Source organism: Eriocheir sinensis, chromosome 16, assembly GCF_024679095.1.
Source record: "Eriocheir sinensis breed Jianghai 21 chromosome 16, ASM2467909v1, whole genome shotgun sequence".
NCBI lineage: Eukaryota > Metazoa > Arthropoda > Malacostraca > Decapoda > Varunidae > Eriocheir > Eriocheir sinensis.
Window position 1 is genome coordinate 15,509,161 of NC_066524.1, and position 17,500 is coordinate 15,526,660.

The 17,500-nt window shown below is 41.2% G+C and overlaps 2 protein-coding genes across 4 annotated transcripts in view; one reads left to right on the plus strand and one right to left on the minus strand.

The window, feature by feature from the left end:
• The window catches only part of LOC126999363 (hyaluronan mediated motility receptor-like), a 58,598-nt gene that overhangs the window by 2,553 nt on the left and 38,545 nt on the right, over positions 1 to 17,500 (minus strand). The window contains exons 1-19 of one of the 2 annotated variants that reach the window (XM_050861907.1): positions 13,340 to 13,511; positions 12,024 to 12,124; positions 11,542 to 11,703; positions 10,783 to 10,913; positions 10,403 to 10,489; positions 10,074 to 10,129; positions 9,586 to 9,737; positions 8,963 to 9,145; positions 8,381 to 8,560; positions 7,460 to 7,615; positions 6,633 to 6,821; positions 5,625 to 5,813; positions 4,488 to 4,592; positions 3,844 to 4,022; positions 3,164 to 3,420; positions 2,450 to 2,586; positions 1,781 to 2,029; positions 991 to 1,131; positions 1 to 123 (exon numbers count right to left, since the gene is read on the minus strand). The exon at positions 1 to 123 is cut by the window's left edge and continues 78 nt beyond it. In XM_050861907.1, coding sequence (XP_050717864.1) covers positions 1 to 123; positions 991 to 1,131; positions 1,781 to 2,029; positions 2,450 to 2,586; positions 3,164 to 3,420; positions 3,844 to 4,022; positions 4,488 to 4,592; positions 5,625 to 5,813; positions 6,633 to 6,821; positions 7,460 to 7,615; positions 8,381 to 8,560; positions 8,963 to 9,145; positions 9,586 to 9,737; positions 10,074 to 10,129; positions 10,403 to 10,489; positions 10,783 to 10,913; positions 11,542 to 11,703; positions 12,024 to 12,124; positions 13,340 to 13,382 — 2,820 coding nt within the window. In that variant the 5' untranslated portion in view covers positions 13,383 to 13,511. Of the gene's footprint in view, positions 124 to 990; positions 1,132 to 1,780; positions 2,030 to 2,449; positions 2,587 to 3,163; positions 3,421 to 3,843; positions 4,023 to 4,487; positions 4,593 to 5,624; positions 5,814 to 6,632; positions 6,822 to 7,459; positions 7,616 to 8,380; positions 8,561 to 8,962; positions 9,146 to 9,585; positions 9,738 to 10,073; positions 10,130 to 10,402; positions 10,490 to 10,782; positions 10,914 to 11,541; positions 11,704 to 12,023; positions 12,125 to 13,339; positions 13,512 to 17,500 lie in introns of those variants that run through there. The other variant, XM_050861908.1, reaches the window with a different exon arrangement.
• LOC126999362 (serine/arginine repetitive matrix protein 2-like) overlaps positions 15,541 to 17,500 on the plus strand; it is a 34,670-nt gene continuing 32,710 nt past the window's right edge. For both annotated transcript variants that reach the window (XM_050861905.1, XM_050861906.1), the window contains exons 1-2: positions 15,541 to 15,722; positions 16,054 to 16,345. The gene's annotated coding sequence lies outside the window, so the exon portion shown is untranslated. The remainder of the gene's footprint in view (positions 15,723 to 16,053; positions 16,346 to 17,500) is intronic.

The window sequence follows — 17,500 nt, forward strand, 5'->3', positions numbered from 1 at the left end:
CAAGGTGGTGTTGAGGGCTTCCACCTCCTGCCTGAGGGTGTTGGCCGTGGTCTGCAGGGCTGTGGTGGCCTTCATCTCCTGCCGCTGGGCCTCCAGTTCCATGGTCTTGTCCTGTAGGGAGGTCTGTGGTGGGCAAGGAGGTTGTAAGTATATTTTATGACTCGGTACCAAACCAACTAATTTCATTGATTGGCGAGATAATGGTGCCACCTATCCCTCGGCTCCCTTAACCCGGTAGCAGTGGGGATCATGTTTCTTAATGGTCCCTCCAAGCGAGAAAAATGAGAAAAAATCACCCCTAACACAAACCATTTCATAATATATATCAAAGCATTTGTAATCGGATTATGTATCATCTATTTTGGGGGGGTTTATATCAGGCACAAATTTGGCCCGTCGCTGCTACCGGGTTAACTATGAGTCCAATACTTAATTTCTGCACATCCTTCATCCAGCATAACTAGTCTTTCAGAGCATCCCTTTCTAATGTCTTCTATTACTTTCTCCTCCAACTAACCTCTTTTTTTTTTTTTCCCTCTTACTTTCTCGAACAAGCCCACCTCTTTTTCACTTCTTTGTCATACCTCTTTTTTTTCTTTTTTTTTCCCCTCCATTACTTCCTTGAACAAGCCTACCTTTTCCATGTTTTCCTCCATCCATACTTATATACTTTCTCTTTCCATGCCTCACTTCGTTCCTTTCCTACCCTATCCATATACCTTTGCCCTCTCCATTCCCCCTTCCAGCAACTCCCCCACACTTTCCTTTAATTTAATACCAAGCCATCCATGCCTTCCCTTTCTCCTCCTCTTTAGCCCAGGCCATTCACACTTCCTGCGCTCCCTTCCCTCCGTCCACTACTTTTACCCAAGCCATTCACTTCCCTCCCTCCCTTTCCTCCATTTCCCTCACCCAGGCTACCCACACTTCCCTCCCTTCCTTCATCTCTCTCAACCAAGCCATCCACACCTCCCTCTTTCCCTTCCTCACCTCCAGGTTCTTCAGTTGGTCCTTGTAGCCATCACAGTCAGCCTCCAGCTCCTCCACCCTGGCAGTCAGCTGGGCCACTCTTCCAACCTCCTCCCGCTCCCTCTCCTCCAGACGGCACAGTTCCTCCTTAGCACTCACCACCTGTGCCACGAGGAAATGTATTATTGACCACCGACTCCTGGTTATAGGCGTAAAAATATCACTCTTGGGTCCCGAAATTGACCTATCTTTCGGCCACTCCTCGACTTTTTTGTAGGAGCAGTGAGTAGCAGGCTTTTTTTTTCATTGTTTCTTTTTTTTTGCCCTTGAGCTGTTTCCTCTACTAAACAAAGCATGTGAGGGTGATTGTGAGTGGGAACAGACAACCAAATCATCAACACTGGCACAACAAAGTAAAGTATATCCTTAAAGTGTGTAAATACTTCCTGCAAAATCTTCATTATTCAAGACTCCAAATATTACTGTAAATGACTATGTTCTCCATTTTACCTTACGTTGAAATATTGTGTGGTCATACTTGGTGAGGGCCTACAGGGCTACCAAAACCTTCATACAAATACAAAACTAGACAAACAAACCAGATTAGGAGATAAAGCCACTTCCAAAAATGGTTCACATACACAATCATACAACTTTCTAAATGATTGGGACTGTTTTGAAATTCCTCTACTATACAATATTTGCAGAAGCAGTGCCAGTGGTTATTTTTTTGTTGTTTCCTCTTATTTTTTGCCCTTGAGCTGCTTCCTTTCCTGTAATAATAAACAAATAAATAATCATATACACTTACCTTCACCATCTCCTTCTCCACCTGCTCCTCCGCCTCCTTCAAGTGGTTCTCGAGATCGGATATTCTTGAGCGGAAGGTCATGCGTTCATCCTCTGCCTCCCTCTCAGTGGCGGCGGCCTGGTGGCGGAGCGAGTCCACGGTGTCCTCCAGGTTGTCTCTCAGGGAGGTGAGGTGCTGCTTCTCCTCCCTCAGGGTCTCGATACACTGCTGCATCTCCTCCACGGCATCACACTTCTTATGCATGTCAATCTGAGCAAGGGAGGAAAGGAGGAAAGGAATAAGAAACACAATATACAAGAAAGAGAGAACATTATGAAGGAAATCGGAGAAAAACAAAAGAAATTAAGGTAAGGATACAAAGGAAGGACACACAAAGAGTTACTGAGTTAATGGGAGAATATGTGCTGGGTTTCAGGGGCCATGTGGCACTGAAACATCAAACAAAGAAAATAAGACAAGGAGATTAGGCACAAATAAAAAAGGTAAAGAAAAAAATAATAAAAAAGGGACTGACAGCAAAGTAAGCAAGGGACGTTTGAAGAAAACCAAAGACAAACAGGCAGAAATACAGAATAAAATAAAATTAGATAAAAATATATAGAAAGAAAGCAGGAAACAAATGGATGAGAATAAGATCATATAACAGGTAAACAAAGCATCCCTCCTTACCTTGAGCTGTATAATCTGAGTCTTGAACCCTTCAATGGCAACATGCGCTGTGGTCAACTCATTGTGGGTCGTCGCCGCTGCAATACGAGCCTCCTCCAGCCGCTCCTCAAGGTCACGGTTCTCGGCTTCCTCACATGCTAGACACACAAAACACACACATGTACAAATTAAGAATGATTTTATGTCACCAATGCACACACACACACACACACATACCTTAAGATGCACACATACATTAAGAAATATTTTGCCACCAAGGCACACACACACACTATAAAATGTACTATGTGTTTATATTTATTTGAAAGGTGAAAAATTGTATTCTCTGTTGATAGTATTCAATGTTAAGGTAAGATTTTAAACCTTCAACACTCACTAGTTACTCACACTTGTTTTTTCATGACTCACTCATCCACCTGCATCCACTCAAATAGCAAGGACTTTTAGCTATCAACAAAATCACTAGTTACTCACCCTGGCATATTCTTGACTCACCCACCCACACCCACACTAATGTTTACTTTAGACCTTCATTATTTACATCACACTCATATTTATATTATTTGCATCACATTCTTCTTCTTCTTTCTATTATCATTTGCAGTACATTCTTATTATTATTATTTGCATCACACAGACATTACATATTTCACATTTTCATTATTTGCAACACATACATCACTCACCCAGGCACAAACAAACAAACACACTCACCCAGGGCATCTTCCAGGTTCGTGTACTTCCTAACGAGATCCTTGAGGTGGGTGTCCGCCGTCACCTTCTCCTCCAGGCACTGATGCAGCTCATCCTTGACACTGCACAGCTCCCTCTCGGCCGCCAGCCTCACCAGACTCTCCTTCTCCAGCTCCTCCGAGGCCTGTGTCAACACCCTCCGCGTCGCCTCGTGCTCCAGTAAGGCCTCGGAGTATTTGACGCCCATTTCGTCCAGTTCACCTTCCAGGCCATTCATTCTGAGAGGGTGCAGTGTAATAAATTGCCTGCTTTTTACCTGCTCCTCCCCTCAATCCTAATTAATAAAAAATGATAAAATGATCTTTTCTATAATAAATAATCTCTGGTTTTCCATTGAATTCAAGACTAAAGAAACAAATGAGAAAAAATGCTGAACTATCAATTTTCTGGTCTGCTAATCTTCCGTCTTTCAATCCTATGTAGAACAAAGGAATAAAAGCCTTTCAAATTAGCAATACGTACCACACTTATACTTTTATAGTTCAGTTTCTCAATCCAATCCAAAACTAACAATGCCTTTAAAATTAAGAACACTGAAGTAATAATATTCTAGTTAACTCTTTTAATCTAATCCCAAAATAAAGATTCAATTTTTATAAAAGTTAACAAACCAGTCAACTCAACCCTACTCCCGGCCTCACCTTGCAACGTACTGAGCCTCTCGGTCGCCCGTCTTGGTCATCAGCTCTACTAGTTTCTGCTCCAGGTGGTTGTTGTTCTCCTCCAGGTGGGCCGCTCGCTCCTCCGCATCAGACAGACATTCCTCCTTGGCTCTCAGGTTCATCTTCAAGGTGATGAGTTCATCTTCCAATGCTTCAACCTAAAGAGGAGGAAGAGGAGGGTGAGTGTTGGCTTTTGCACCTTCTTCACTCTCTTCTGACAGCTTTTACGCATGTTCATAGAGTTGCTTATCGTTGCCATTGCTGATATTGCTCCCATATACTGTTTTAGTGATTTAGGGAAGAGTATATGTATTTTTACGGTTATTTACTGGGAAGAAAGCATTGTTATTTTAGTAATTAGCTTCATTTGTTATTTAGATGAGGATGGAGAGCTGTCTTGACATTACAATTGCTGCAACTCATTATTTTCATTTAGTAGAGGGAGAATGGGCTGCATTATTATTATTATTGTTTCTTTTGTTAATTCTAAAGTAGAGGAAAAGTTTAGTTTGCCTGTTCTTCCATGTTTCCTCTTCCTTCTCCTCCACTACCAACACTACTAACTCAAACTCCTCCTGCTCCTCTTCTACCACTATCACCACCCACCACTTCTGTGTACTCACCTGGTTCTTCTTAGCCAACAGGTCATCCTCAATCTTCGAAGCCATGTTCATCTGGACCTCAAATCTCTCCTGGAGGCTCATGGTCTCGTTGGCTTTCTGGTTCATCTGTGGACGGAGAGGATTTGACGTGATGTGACATTTTCCTTTCTTTATTATTATTTTTATGGATTTTTTGTTTGTTTCTTCTTTTTTTTTTTTTTTAATGATTTGCCATTAATTTTGATATCTGATTTATTTTCACTTCTTTTTTTATTACATTTTCCTTTCTTTATTATTATTATTATTATTATTATTTTTTTACGATTTGCCATTAATTTTGATATCTGATTTATTTTCACTTCTTTTCTTACAGTTGGACTTTTTTTTTTGTGAGTGTGGGGTACACAAAGGTAAAGTTTGGGGTATACACTATAGCCGTGCATGGTCTTGGTGCCCATCTCCGCCACATAGGGCCTTGACACTATTTCCTTTACTTTCTAATCTATGCTTCCTTCCCAACTTTTCCTTGCTCACATCTCTATTTCCTTTACTTTCTAATCTATGCTTCTTTCCCAACTTTTCCTTGCTCACATCTCTATTTCCTTTACTTTCTAATCTATGCTTCTTTCCCAACTTTTCCTTGCTCACATCTCATCTCCACCTTCTCCTTATTAACATCTCTTCTACATATCTTCTTTTCAACACCTTCACACTTCATTTTACCTTCTCTCTTCTCTCACCACTTCCTTACCCAGCCCTCTTCAGCTCCTCCTTACTCACACCTCTTCTACCCCTCCATACTCAACCCTCTTCTACATATCTCCAAAACCTCATTCACACTTCACCTTCTCTCTTCTCTTCACCCACACCTTCTCTGCATATCTCATCTCCAAAACCTCATTCACACTTCGCCGTCTCTCTTCTCTTCACCCACACCTCTCCAAAACCTCATTCACAAGTCACCTCTCTTCTCTTCATCTCTTCACCTACTCCTCCTCTGCATATCTCATCTCCAAAACCTCATTCACACTTCACCTTCTCTCTTCTCTTCATCTCTTCACCTCCTCACTCACACCTCCTCTACACATCTCAATTCTGACACCTTCATCACACTCCTCCTTTACCACACACACATAGTCCACCTCCTCCTCCACTAACCTCCTGCTGCAGCGAGGTAATAAGGTCACTCTTGGCTTCGAGGTCATAATCCTTGGCGCTGACGGTGGCCTGGAGTGTTAGCATCTGGTTCAGCTTAGACTCGGCCTCCTCCTGCAGGTCAATGGCAACGCAGCGGACAGTCTCCAGCTCCCCTTCCAACTCCTGAATCCTGGTGTTGGACTGACTGACCTGAGAGGAGAAGGCAGTGGTGGTGGTGATGGTGGTAATGATGGTTGAGGATGATAGTGGTGGTGATGGAGAATAATGGTTGTCGTGGTGAAGAGTAATGGTAGTGGTGGTGGTGATAGTGGTGGTAATGATGGTTGAGGCTGGTAGTGGTGGTGATCGAGAGTAATGGTGGTGTAGCGGTTGCCTGATATACAGTGACCCATAGCGATAGAGAAAATGTTTTGGAAATGGAATAGTATGTACTGAGAGTGAGAGAAGAGAAAGAGAACGTGGTGAGTTAAGGGTATACTGAAGAAATGAAGGTGGAGAAAACGAGAAAGAAAATGGTGTGTGTTATGGGTCACTACGGTGGTAAGGGCAAGGATGGTGGTGGTAGTAGTGATGGTGTTTTAACGGCAGTCTAATGAAGGAAGGAGGAAGAGGGAAATGACGTCAGTGTGAGAAAAATTATAACATGAGGAGGGTAGAGGAATGGAAATAATAGAAACAGTAATTATAATATGTAACTACACCCCCTAGCACTATTAGCAAAGCAATAAAATGAAAAGATAATAATAATAATAATAATAGTAACCCAAAGTATAACCCGGTAGCAGTGGCCAAATTTTTGCCATGATATAACCCCCCAAAAATAGATGATGCATAAACTGATCACAAATGCTTTGATATATATTATGAAATGTTTTGCGTGAGTGATGATTTTTTCTCATTTTTCTCGCTTAGAGGGACCATTAAGAAACATGATCCCCACAGCTACCAGGTTAAGATGTAACAACAATACTAATACAACTATCCCCCTCCCAACACTGCCACACTCACCTCCTCCTCCCTTGCCACAATCTCTTTCTCAAGGAACTGCTGCAGCACCTCCTTCTCCTTCACCTCCATCTCCATCTGGTGCACCCGGGCCCGCAGCTCCTCCACCCTTGCCTTCTCCACCTCCAGGTTGGACAGAAGGCCCCTCCGCTCCCCCTCCACCTCCACTAGACTCTCCTCCAGTTTGGATATCTGAGGATGAGAGGAAAGATTAGGAGGGAAGACTGACGGAGAACAAAAAGTCAAAGTAAACAAATAAATATACAAACAAAAATAGATAAAAATAAAACAGAACACCTTCCATCACCTGAAGTAGAAAATGGGATAAAAATAGACTGTAATCACGTTTTTTTTTACCTCTCCCCAACTACTGCTTCCCTTCACTCATAACCTGGATCAGAAAAGGGATGAGACTAGAATAATCCCTTTTTCCTTTTTCAACTGACTTTTCCTTGTTATTATTATTATTTTTTTTTTTTACATCAAAGGATACTGCTCAAGGACAACAAAAAAGGGGGGGGGAAAAAGGACCGCCACTCGCCGCTCCCACTAAAGTAAAAAGTAAAGAGTAAATACTTTTCTAAATGCTAACTAATGCTTTTCTTTATCCATCACGGCCAGAAATGGAAAAAAGACAAAAAAGAGGCTGGTGTCAATCCTCTTCATTCCCTCTCCCTCTCTCTAGTGCCTGTCTCTCTCACTCTTCCCTCTCTGGCACATGTTTGTCCCTCTCAGCCACCTCTCACTCTTCTCTCATTGGTGTCTGTTTCTCCCCCTCTCTTTCTGGTGCCTGTTCCTCACTCTTCCTCTCTGCCACCTCTCCCACTCACCTCCTTAAAGCGTACGGACAGCTGCTGCTCCTTCTCGTCCCTCTCCCGCTGCGCCTCACTCAGGTCACCGATCGTGGCCTCCAGCTGCGAGATCTTGCTGCCACGCTCACTGACCTCCACCTGCAGACTGCTCAGTGTCTCCTCGTACTCTGAGACCTGGGGGAGAATAGATAGTGGAGTGACGGTGACAGTATAGGTAATACAAAATGTGGGTCTGGACAAAGAAATAGATGGAGTAAGAAGAAAGAGGTGAAGGAGGTGAGAGATGTAAGCAGGAGTGAAAAATATAAAGGTAAATTTGGGGGTATACGCTGATAAAAGTTAGGGGAAAAAAAAAAAAAAAGAGAGAGAGAGAGAGAGAGAGAGAAATATGCAGGAGGATGAGGAAGAGAGGACAGATGAAGGTTGGAGTGAAAAATGTAGGTTTGGAAAAAGAAAGATGAAAGTGGTGGTGGAGGAGGAGGAGGCAAGAGATAATGATGGGGAGTAAAATATGTAGGATTAGGAATAGCATGAAGAGGAGGAGGCAAGAGATGGAGACGGGGAAAAAAAAAAAAAAAAAAAAAAAAAAAAAAAAAAAAATTAGATGAAGCAAGTGGACAAACAGGAAGTGAAAATGAATGAAAATGAAATGCAAAAAAAAAAAAATAAATAAATAAATAAAAAATAAATAAATAAATAAATAAATAAATAAATCCCTAAGACAGATTAGTTTTGATTTTCCTTAACAGCAATGGAAGCAGCTCAAGGACAACAAAAAGAGAAAACAAAAAAAAGTCCATATTAGTATTAGAACATTGATATATTGGTGTATTAGGATATATCTAGCTTTACTCAGTGTTTTTTCTGGTATGTCAACTTTGCAGGATTCAGATAAAAAATAAAACTATAAATATATAAAATAAATAAACCAACACTCACCTTAGAATTCAGATTACTCAAGCTTCCGTTCAGGAGTTCAATCTCAATATCCTTCTTGATGAGCTCCTCCCTCTGGCTCTCCCTCTCGTGGTTGTGCTGCTTCATAAGAGTCTCGTACCGTGCCACCAGCGACTGCACCCGCCCCTCCACCTCCTCCCTGTTGCGGCGAGTCTCGTTCAGCTGTAAGGAAGACGTGGTGGTGGTGGTGAGGAAGGGAGGAGAGAAGGGTGGAGCTGAGATAGGTGAAGAAGTGCAGTTTTTAAAGTAAATCATAAGGGTACAGTATCAGTGAATTTCAGGTATTGGATGAGCAGGGCTGTTTTTTTAAGGCTTTCTGAACAGCATAGAATCAAAATGAGGAAAATGGGATGGAAACAAAAGGAGGGTTAAGAAAAATGGAAGAAGGGAAGAAGGAGAAAGGAAGAGAAAGAAGAGGGAGGAGATGAGAGGAGGGAACAAAGGAAGGAAAAAAATAGGAAACAGAGAGAAATCAATCTATTTTGTATTACTTCACGAAAAAGATTTATTAACCTTGGAAGAAAAGTGTGTTGAAAGGAAAGAAGATATGAATTTCCCACTCACCGAAGCTTCCATGTGTCGCTTGCATTCCTCCGAGTCAGCCACCACCTCGTCCAGCTGCAGCCTCAACTCGGCAATCAGGTCCTCCTTCTGCAGCAGCGAGGCCTCCAGGTTGTCCCGCAGGAGGGTGAGGTGATCCACTTGCTCCTTGAAGATTGGCGGCAAAGACTCCAGCGACTGCTCAGACTGTAGAGGGGAAAAAATCTAAGTGACATACTGAAGAGGAAGAAGATATTTAGTACAGATTATATTCAAGAAGAAAAATGGAAGGAGAAAGGAAGAGAAAGAAGAGGGAGGAGATGAGAGGAGGGAACATGGAAGGAAAAAAGGAAGCACAGAGAAATCAACCTATTTTGTATTACTTCACGAAAAAGATACTGAGTTGAAAAAGCATTCCATTGTTCCCTCTCCCTCTTCCACATTATTTCTTTCTCTTTTACAACTCTCCTTCATCACCTCCTTTCTCTCCTGCATACAAGACCTAAATTCCTTCTTCCTCCATGACACAATACTCCTCCTTTTCCTTCCTCTTCCTCCTGCATGACATAAACTCCTCCTCCTCCTCCTCTCTTTCTCCTGCACAATACAACCTTCTCATAATCTCCTCCCTCCCACCCCCTTCCTACCTTCTCCTCCTCCTGCTGTGCCGTTGCTGTTGCTCTGAGCTGTGCAATTGTAAGCTGCGCCAATTTGAGCTCCTCCCTCGTGCTGTCCAGAGCCTCCTTCAGGGACGCAGTGGAGGACGGGGACGGTGGTGGCGGTGGTGGGGGTGAGGTGTCTGTGGGGATCGAAGAGGGTGTGACAACAGGTTATAAGTGGTAATGCTAGGAGTGTGTGCGCATGTGACGTGTAGGTAGGCAGCTGGGTAAGTATAATAAGTAAGGAAGGTAGGAAAGTAGGTATATATATTGATAGATACATGGATTGAGATAGAGATAAATAGGTACCTAGTTGTTGAGAAGGTGGGTAGGTATATAAATAGGCAGGAAGATAAGTACTGGATCAAGACTAAGATAATATTCCCCTAAGGTCAAATTCCTTCACCAACAACCTCCTTTTAGACAATATTCCCATGAGTCTGACAAACCTAAAATCAACATCACCAGTAACGTACCTGAATTAGCTTCCTCAGGTGTGCATAGGAAATTATCTTCTGTCTGGCTTCCTTCACTGAAAAATTAGAAGAAAAAAAGTTAGAACATTAAACAACTCGTCCTGACAAAACACGTATAATTTGAAACATAACTCCATTTGCAACACAAGACCATCAAATAACTAGGCTTTTTTTTTTTTTTCTTACAGCAAGGGAGACAGATCAAGGGCACAAACAAAAGTCAACAAATAGGCCCGCTAGACGCTGCTCCACCAACAGAAACAGGACAAGAAAATATGTACAAACCAACAATAGAACTTGAGTCACAGAAAAGAGAGAATGTTCCTTACTTGGTCATGTGTGGAGAGAAAACGTCATCATGATCCGTCTTTGTATCAACACTCTGAGAGCTCCTTCCACCCTGCAGTTCTGTCAGTCTAATGAGGAAAGAAAGGGATGAAAAGGTAAAGTAAAAAATCAGCCACTTTTTAGCAGTACAATTACTTCTACACCAAAACAGAACCATTAGATACAACTATAAGGGGACATCATATTTCAGATTGAAGCATGAGATAAATAACTATAGTGACATTGCGATGATTTATTATAATTCTACGGAAAAAAATATACACAAAATTATAACACATTCAAATTATATTATGAAAGATATATAACAAACTTATTACTCTCTAACTCATTTATTATCTCTCAAGGCTTCTCTCTTTCTCACCTCAGCTCCAGGGTAGTAATGTCACTCTTCAGCCGATCTCTCTCCTGTGTCATATTCCTGATTTGTGACTCCAGCTCCTCCCTCTTGCCCCCTGCTGCCCCCCGCATTGAGGCCCGGCCAGGGATTCGAGGCTGTGGGGCGAGGGAAAGCTGTGTTAGGAGGGGCAGGTGTGATACTCTATTTCAAAACCCACCCATTCATCTTTCAGGGAAACAAGCTTGTTCTCCTATAGATGTTACAGGCATCCCTACCTCCCCTTTCTTTTATATGAAGGAGGTGCACTGAGTAAGCTTGTTCCCCTATAGATGTTACAGGCATCCCTACCTCCCCTTTCTTTTATATGAAGGAGGTGCACTGAGTAAGCTTGTTCCCCTATAGCTGTTACAGGCATCCCTACCTCCCTTTTCTTTTATATGAAGGAGGTGCACTAACTAAGCTTATCTCCTTACAGCTGTTGCAAGCACTCCAACTTAGTTTTCTTTTATATGAAGGCACAGGGGGTTTAAGTGGCTTAGGGATGGGTAAGTCATGCCCAATGTATGGCAACAAGAACTTACTGAATGGATAAAGTGAAGCATAAATCAAGGAACATAATTAGAATTGAAAGGAAAGAAAAAAATACATGAAAACAATACCTAAAAATAATAATAAAAACTCCGGGTACAAAATATAATAAAAAAGTCAAATATTGAATAGCAATGGTTGCCTGTAAAATAAAAGAAAAGAAAACAATATAAACTTTGCTTTTCTGCCACTCACACTGAGGAAGACGCCCCCACTGGAGGCTGAGGACACATTGGAGCAGATGGAGGAGTTTAGGCGTGCGGAGGAGGAGGAAGAGGAGGCCATCATCTTCCTTGGGGTGGTGGTGGTGGAGCGGGAGGAGGCGGAGACAGAGTATGCCCCTGGCCCTGGCGTGTCCTATGGAAGAGGAGGAGAATTATGATGATGATGATAAGGAGGAGGAGAAGGTGGATGAAGATGAGGAGAATGGCAGGTAATAGACAAACCAAATGATGATATGGCAGCATGAACAAAAATGATAATAGTAAATGGCAAGCAATACTATACACAAAATACCAATATGTATCAGTCTATACGAAACAAAATACATTACAGCATAACAAGTAACGCAGAGAAATTAATAAGGAAAATAAGAAGTAATGTTGATATTGTGTATACTTCCTAGGCACAGACAAACCAACATCAAACAACAGGTAATTTCAAACACAACTCCTCACCGCTGCACATTCCTTCCATCTTAGGGACTTGTCGAGGGAGACGGCCCCTGCCAACTTCTTCTCCAGCTTGGGGTTGTAGGCGGTGGGCGGCGGGGCACAGCCTGGCGACGAGTGAGATGTGGGTGAGCAAGCAGGGTAGTAATTAAGCGCAGTGATTCCTCATAATTACCAGAAGCAGTAATGAGGTTTCAAATAGGGAGAATTTTATGAGGTCACACTATGAAAACTGGAATTACTAATGTGAAAACACTACCACATTTGTGTCTGTGGCTGTCTATATCTATTGTTGTGATTGTCCTCAGTCTTACAAGATAACTACACCAAGTAAAGTAACCCAACCCAAGAGTATAATCTAACTTGATCCCACTACTAACAATTCCACTAAATAAATTAAGTATAGAATATCTTAGCAGTCATTAATTACTGATCCAACACTCCATACATACCCTAGCTACACATTATCGATGTCATAAAAACCATATATTGTATACATGGGAAATTGAAGCTTATTTGAAACTTTTCTCGGAGCGGAGTGGAAATGACAAAACGTTGGGGACTAAACTAATGCCCTGATAAACAAATATAATAATTCAATAAATCACACGATACACATAAAGGTAAGCCATAAAACACTCCCTAGACCCTATGTAAGCCTTCCCTGTGCTTGGAAATAGAGATATGGATGAGAGCAAAAATATGGTGTAGGGTGTGTGGATGCTAAACAGACTGAATACAAAAACTTGAAATAAACCTAAAATAACAATGAACAAGGCAAAGACAAGCTACACACATAAAGCTAAGGCACTAAAGACTCCTCTGACATAAAGTAATCCATCCCTGTCCCTGTAAATAAGGATATATGAAGGAAAAAGAAACTATGGCATATGTGTGGATGCTAAACGGACCATACACAAAAACTTGAAATAAACCTAAAATAACAATGAACCAGGCAAAGACAAGCTACACACATAAAGATAAGACACTAAAGAATCCCCTGACACTAAGAAAATCATCCCTGTCCCTGTAAATAAGAAGATACGGAGGAAAAGGAAAATATGGCGTATGTATGGATGCTAAACGGACCCAACACAAAAACTTGAAATAAACCTAAAATAACAATGAACCAGGCAAAGACAAGCTACACACATAAAGATAAGACACCAAAGAATCCCCTGGCACAAGGCAACCCATCTCTGAGTCCGTAAATAATGATATAACGGAAAAACAAACCATCAACAAACGGCCATAGCCAGGGTACAAAATGGACACTGGGGGGACAATAGATGAACAAAAACACTAATTTCCTCCTTTCTCACCGACTTCCTCGTTGAACCGCTTGAGCTTAGCCTTGGAGAACATGCTGACGGATAGTTTGACAGACGGAGGGAAGAAACGACCCCAATTTAGCCCCGAAACACCTGGAAAATAAAGACCAACGGCGCCCTCCTCAAGTCCTTCCCCGCGCCGGCGATTTAAACTTACTGAACTGGCCATTCCTGCAGCGTTGCCAATAGGACCAGATGTAGCGGAAACAAGGTAGAAGTTTGATTGATGTAGTGAAATAGATGTTTATAGAGCCCCACTATGTTAAGTATTTATATTTTTACATACACATAAATAAATAGGTACCAGAGGGAAATAAAGACTAGCGGCGCCCTCCTTTACCGTTGCAAATGTAGCGAAAATAGCAAAGAGTAATGGGGTGGGCTTTCTTTTAATGACCCTCACCATGGAAATTATTCATAGTTTTACACACACAGAAATAAATGGATAAATAAATGAATAGCTATAACTAGACAGAGAGAGAGAAAGACAGCTACATTAAAGCATAGACACTTCAAACACTTCCTAGCTACTTCTTTTCTGAGCAAAATATTCATTGTTTCACATATACAAAACTAGATATATAAATAAATGAGTAAGTATAACAAGATGCATAGAGATGTATATGATTAGAACATTGGCGCACTTCCTACACTTCACCGCTACTCCTATTCTATATGTGCGTCCATTATTGAAATATCACTAATTACTCCTTAACTCAACAAAAATATTAATCTTACATAAAGTTAGGTTGAATTAAGCATATAGATATTAATAAAGTAGCGAGAGCATCAAAAGTAGCCCGATTCGCTACTTTAAGTCCCATATGGCACCACTGCGCTAAGGTATGCCAGCTGTTGATTACCACGTGCTTTCCCGCCAAATAATAATAATATGAATTTGAAGAAGAAGAAGAAGAAGAAGATGATGATGATGATGATAATGATGATGAATAACAGTATAATAGCAATAATTAACGTCTACAGTATATCATTGCAAATACAGGTGAAGGAGGAATAGGTATGGTTGAAAGTTTGTGGTAAATATTATGAATGAGGAGAAATCTAGCCAATATCAGGTGTATATATATATTGTCTGTATTCTTAAACACTTTCAACTTTCACATCAATTACTTCTAAAGGCCAAAGAAAAGAGGTAAAATGCGTTCTCAGGAGTTTTTTTCCACGTCCATAGCATAGATTAAGCCTTGCCAAACTACCACCAGGACCAGAAAACTACTCATGGAAAGACCCACAACAACCCTTACGAAAGCCTTGTCAAATGTGTGTACTTGCAGGGCCTAATGTTTAAAGAAATGGCTCTGTGTCTCCTCGTATTCTGTGAGTCTGTTGGCCGTATCCTTATAAACACCGGCGCCCAAGCTCACATATTTGACAAGGCTTTCGTAGGAGTTGTGGGCATTTTCGAGGGTAGTTCTGGTGGTAGTCTCTGTGTGTGTGTGTATGTCTGTGTGTGTGTGTTTGTGTATTCCCTGGTGGTAGTCTGGCCCTTCGTCTGTACCATGAACCTAAAGCAACACTCATTAGAACCTTTCCGACCTTTGTAAATAGTTGATGTAAGAGGCGAAGGCGTCTGAAAATACCAGTGTGATAAGTATAAACCTTCACTCAGGGACGAAACATTCACGCTATAGGATTCACGTCTCAACTTCGGCGCCCAGGCACACACATTTGACAAGGCTTTCGTAGGAGTTTTGGGCATTTTCGGGGGTAGTTCTATGACCCTGGTGGTAGTCTGGCCCTTCGTCTGTACCATGAACCTAAAGCAACACTCATTAGAACCGGACTGATCTCCCTTTGCGGCCTTTGTAAACAGTTGATGTAAGAATTAAGCGGAGGCGTCTGAAAATACCAGCGTGATAAGTATAAACCTTCACTCAGGGACTAAACATTTACGTGTATCACAACTTCCTCTTCCTCCGGCCTTTTCAAACCGTCCTCTCTTCTTATTTTCACACCTTTTTTCCTCAATGTTGCGGAAATAGTGGAAATAGCTCTTATTATTTGACGTAAACAGAGACCCTAGCCAAGTTTTAACAGAGGAGGAGGAAGAGGAGGAGAGAAGGGAGAGAAGAGGGAGGGGATTAGAGGCTACGTCATTGAGCAGGAATAGCCAAGCCCCTCCCCTCGCTCTCCCTCCCTTTCTCTCTCTCTTTATCTCTCTCTCCCTCTCTCTCTTTCTCTATCTCTCCCTCCCACAATTCCTCCTCCACTCACACGGACACGCTGCCTCCCTCCACCTCTCCCGTTCGTCCGTTCGTCCGTTCCCTCCCTCTCTGTCTCTCTCCCTCTCTGTCTCTCTCTCCCTCTCTCTCTCCCTCTCTCTGTGCCCAAGGGAAGGAATTATCTCTCAAAGGTAAATTTCTCGCACTCTTTGGCAGTCATCTGTTTATCATTTATCATTCATTCTTGGCGTGTTTTTAATTTTTTTTTTGTTTATGTGTTTGTTTGTTGGATTGGATTGAAGCTCTTCGTGTTTACTTTTCCGGCAGATTTTTTTTTTTTTTATTGTTTGTGGGTGGGAGTTTTTTTTACGATGTGCTAAGAGATTAAGTGAAAAAATAAGTCGTGGTGTGAGAATTATTATATATGTGAAGTGTGGTTTTATTTCCGTCTTTATTATTATTATTATTGTTGTTGGAGGACTGTGGAATATATATCTTTACTTGTTTCTTTATGATCGACAGTTTGTGAGTGTGTGAAGTACGTGTGAAAATCGAAAAATAAGAAAAGAAAAAGAAAAAATGTAGGAAAAGGAAAATATCGAACTGAGATAAGAAAATAAAAAAAGAATGGATGAAAAAGAGAGACAGATAAGGAAAGATAAAGGAGCGAGAGAAGAAATCAACTAAAATCAAAAACAACAACAAGAATAGAACTACTACTACAACTACTACTACTACTACTACTACTACTACTACTACTACTACTACTACTACTACTACTACTACTACTACTACTTTTTCGTCGATAAAGAAGGTGAGTCATTCGAAGTATTGAACACCTGTCTGTCTGTCTGTCTGTCTGCCTGTCTGTCTTTGTTTATGTTTCCGTCCGTCTGTCTGTCTGAATGTATGTCTTTGTTTGGGTGTCCTTGTCTGTCTGTCTAAATCTGTCTTTTCTGTCCATCTGTCTGTCGTCTGTCTGCCTGTCTATCTGTCTGTTTGCCTCTCTGTTGTGTTGTTATTTTCTTCCCTGTTTCTCCTTTTTTTTCAGTATTTCTAGTCTGTCTGTCTGTTTCTCTGTCTGTCTATCTGTTTGTCTGTCACTATCTATCTACCTATCTGTCTGTCTGTCTGTCTGTCTGTGTTGCATTTGTATTTTCTTTATTTTTTTCCTTTTAATCAGTCTGTCTATGGGTCTGTCTACCTGTCTGTCTGTCTGTCTGTCTGTCTCTCTGAATGCCCGTCCTTTCGTTTACCTGTCTATCTAGTTAGCACTGTCCCAACTCTCTCTCTCTCTCTCTCTCTCTCTCTCTCTCTCTCTCTCTCTCTCTCTCTCTCTCTCTCTCTCTCTCTCTGTCGGCGGGGGGATCTAAACTTATTAATAGGAGGCGAGAAGGAAGCCACGTGCCCCAGAAATAGGCAACCTACTTGTTTACAGTGAATCGTGGGGAAACTATGTCTCTCTCTCTCTCTCTCTCTCTCTCTCTCTCTCTCTCTCTCTCTCTCTCTCTCTCTCTCTCTGTTATGTTATATTTGGGGTTTTCTTGATTTTTGTGATTTTTTTCGGTTGGATTCTGTATTTTATTTGTTTTTTCGTCTTTTCTTTATTTTTTTGGTTATTTTTTTGTTTTCTCTTTATTCTTAGTTTTTTGTTTGTTTTTTGTTCCTGTTCTTCCTGTTGTTATCATGTTCTTGTTGTTCTTTTCTTGTTCGTCTTGTTTCTTTCTTTTTCTTTCTTACTTTTTTTTTCCTTTATCGCTTTCGTTTTTCTTTTCTTCTTGTTCTTTTCCTTCTTTTTCTTCTTGTTTTTATCTTCCAATCATTCCTTATCTTCTTCTTTTTCTTCTTCTTCTTCTTCTTCTTCTTCTTCTTCTTCTTCTTCTTCTTCTTCGTTGTCTTCTTCTTCTTCTTCTTCTTCTTCTTCCTCTTCTGTTTTTTCTTCCAGTCATTGTTATTATTATTATTATTA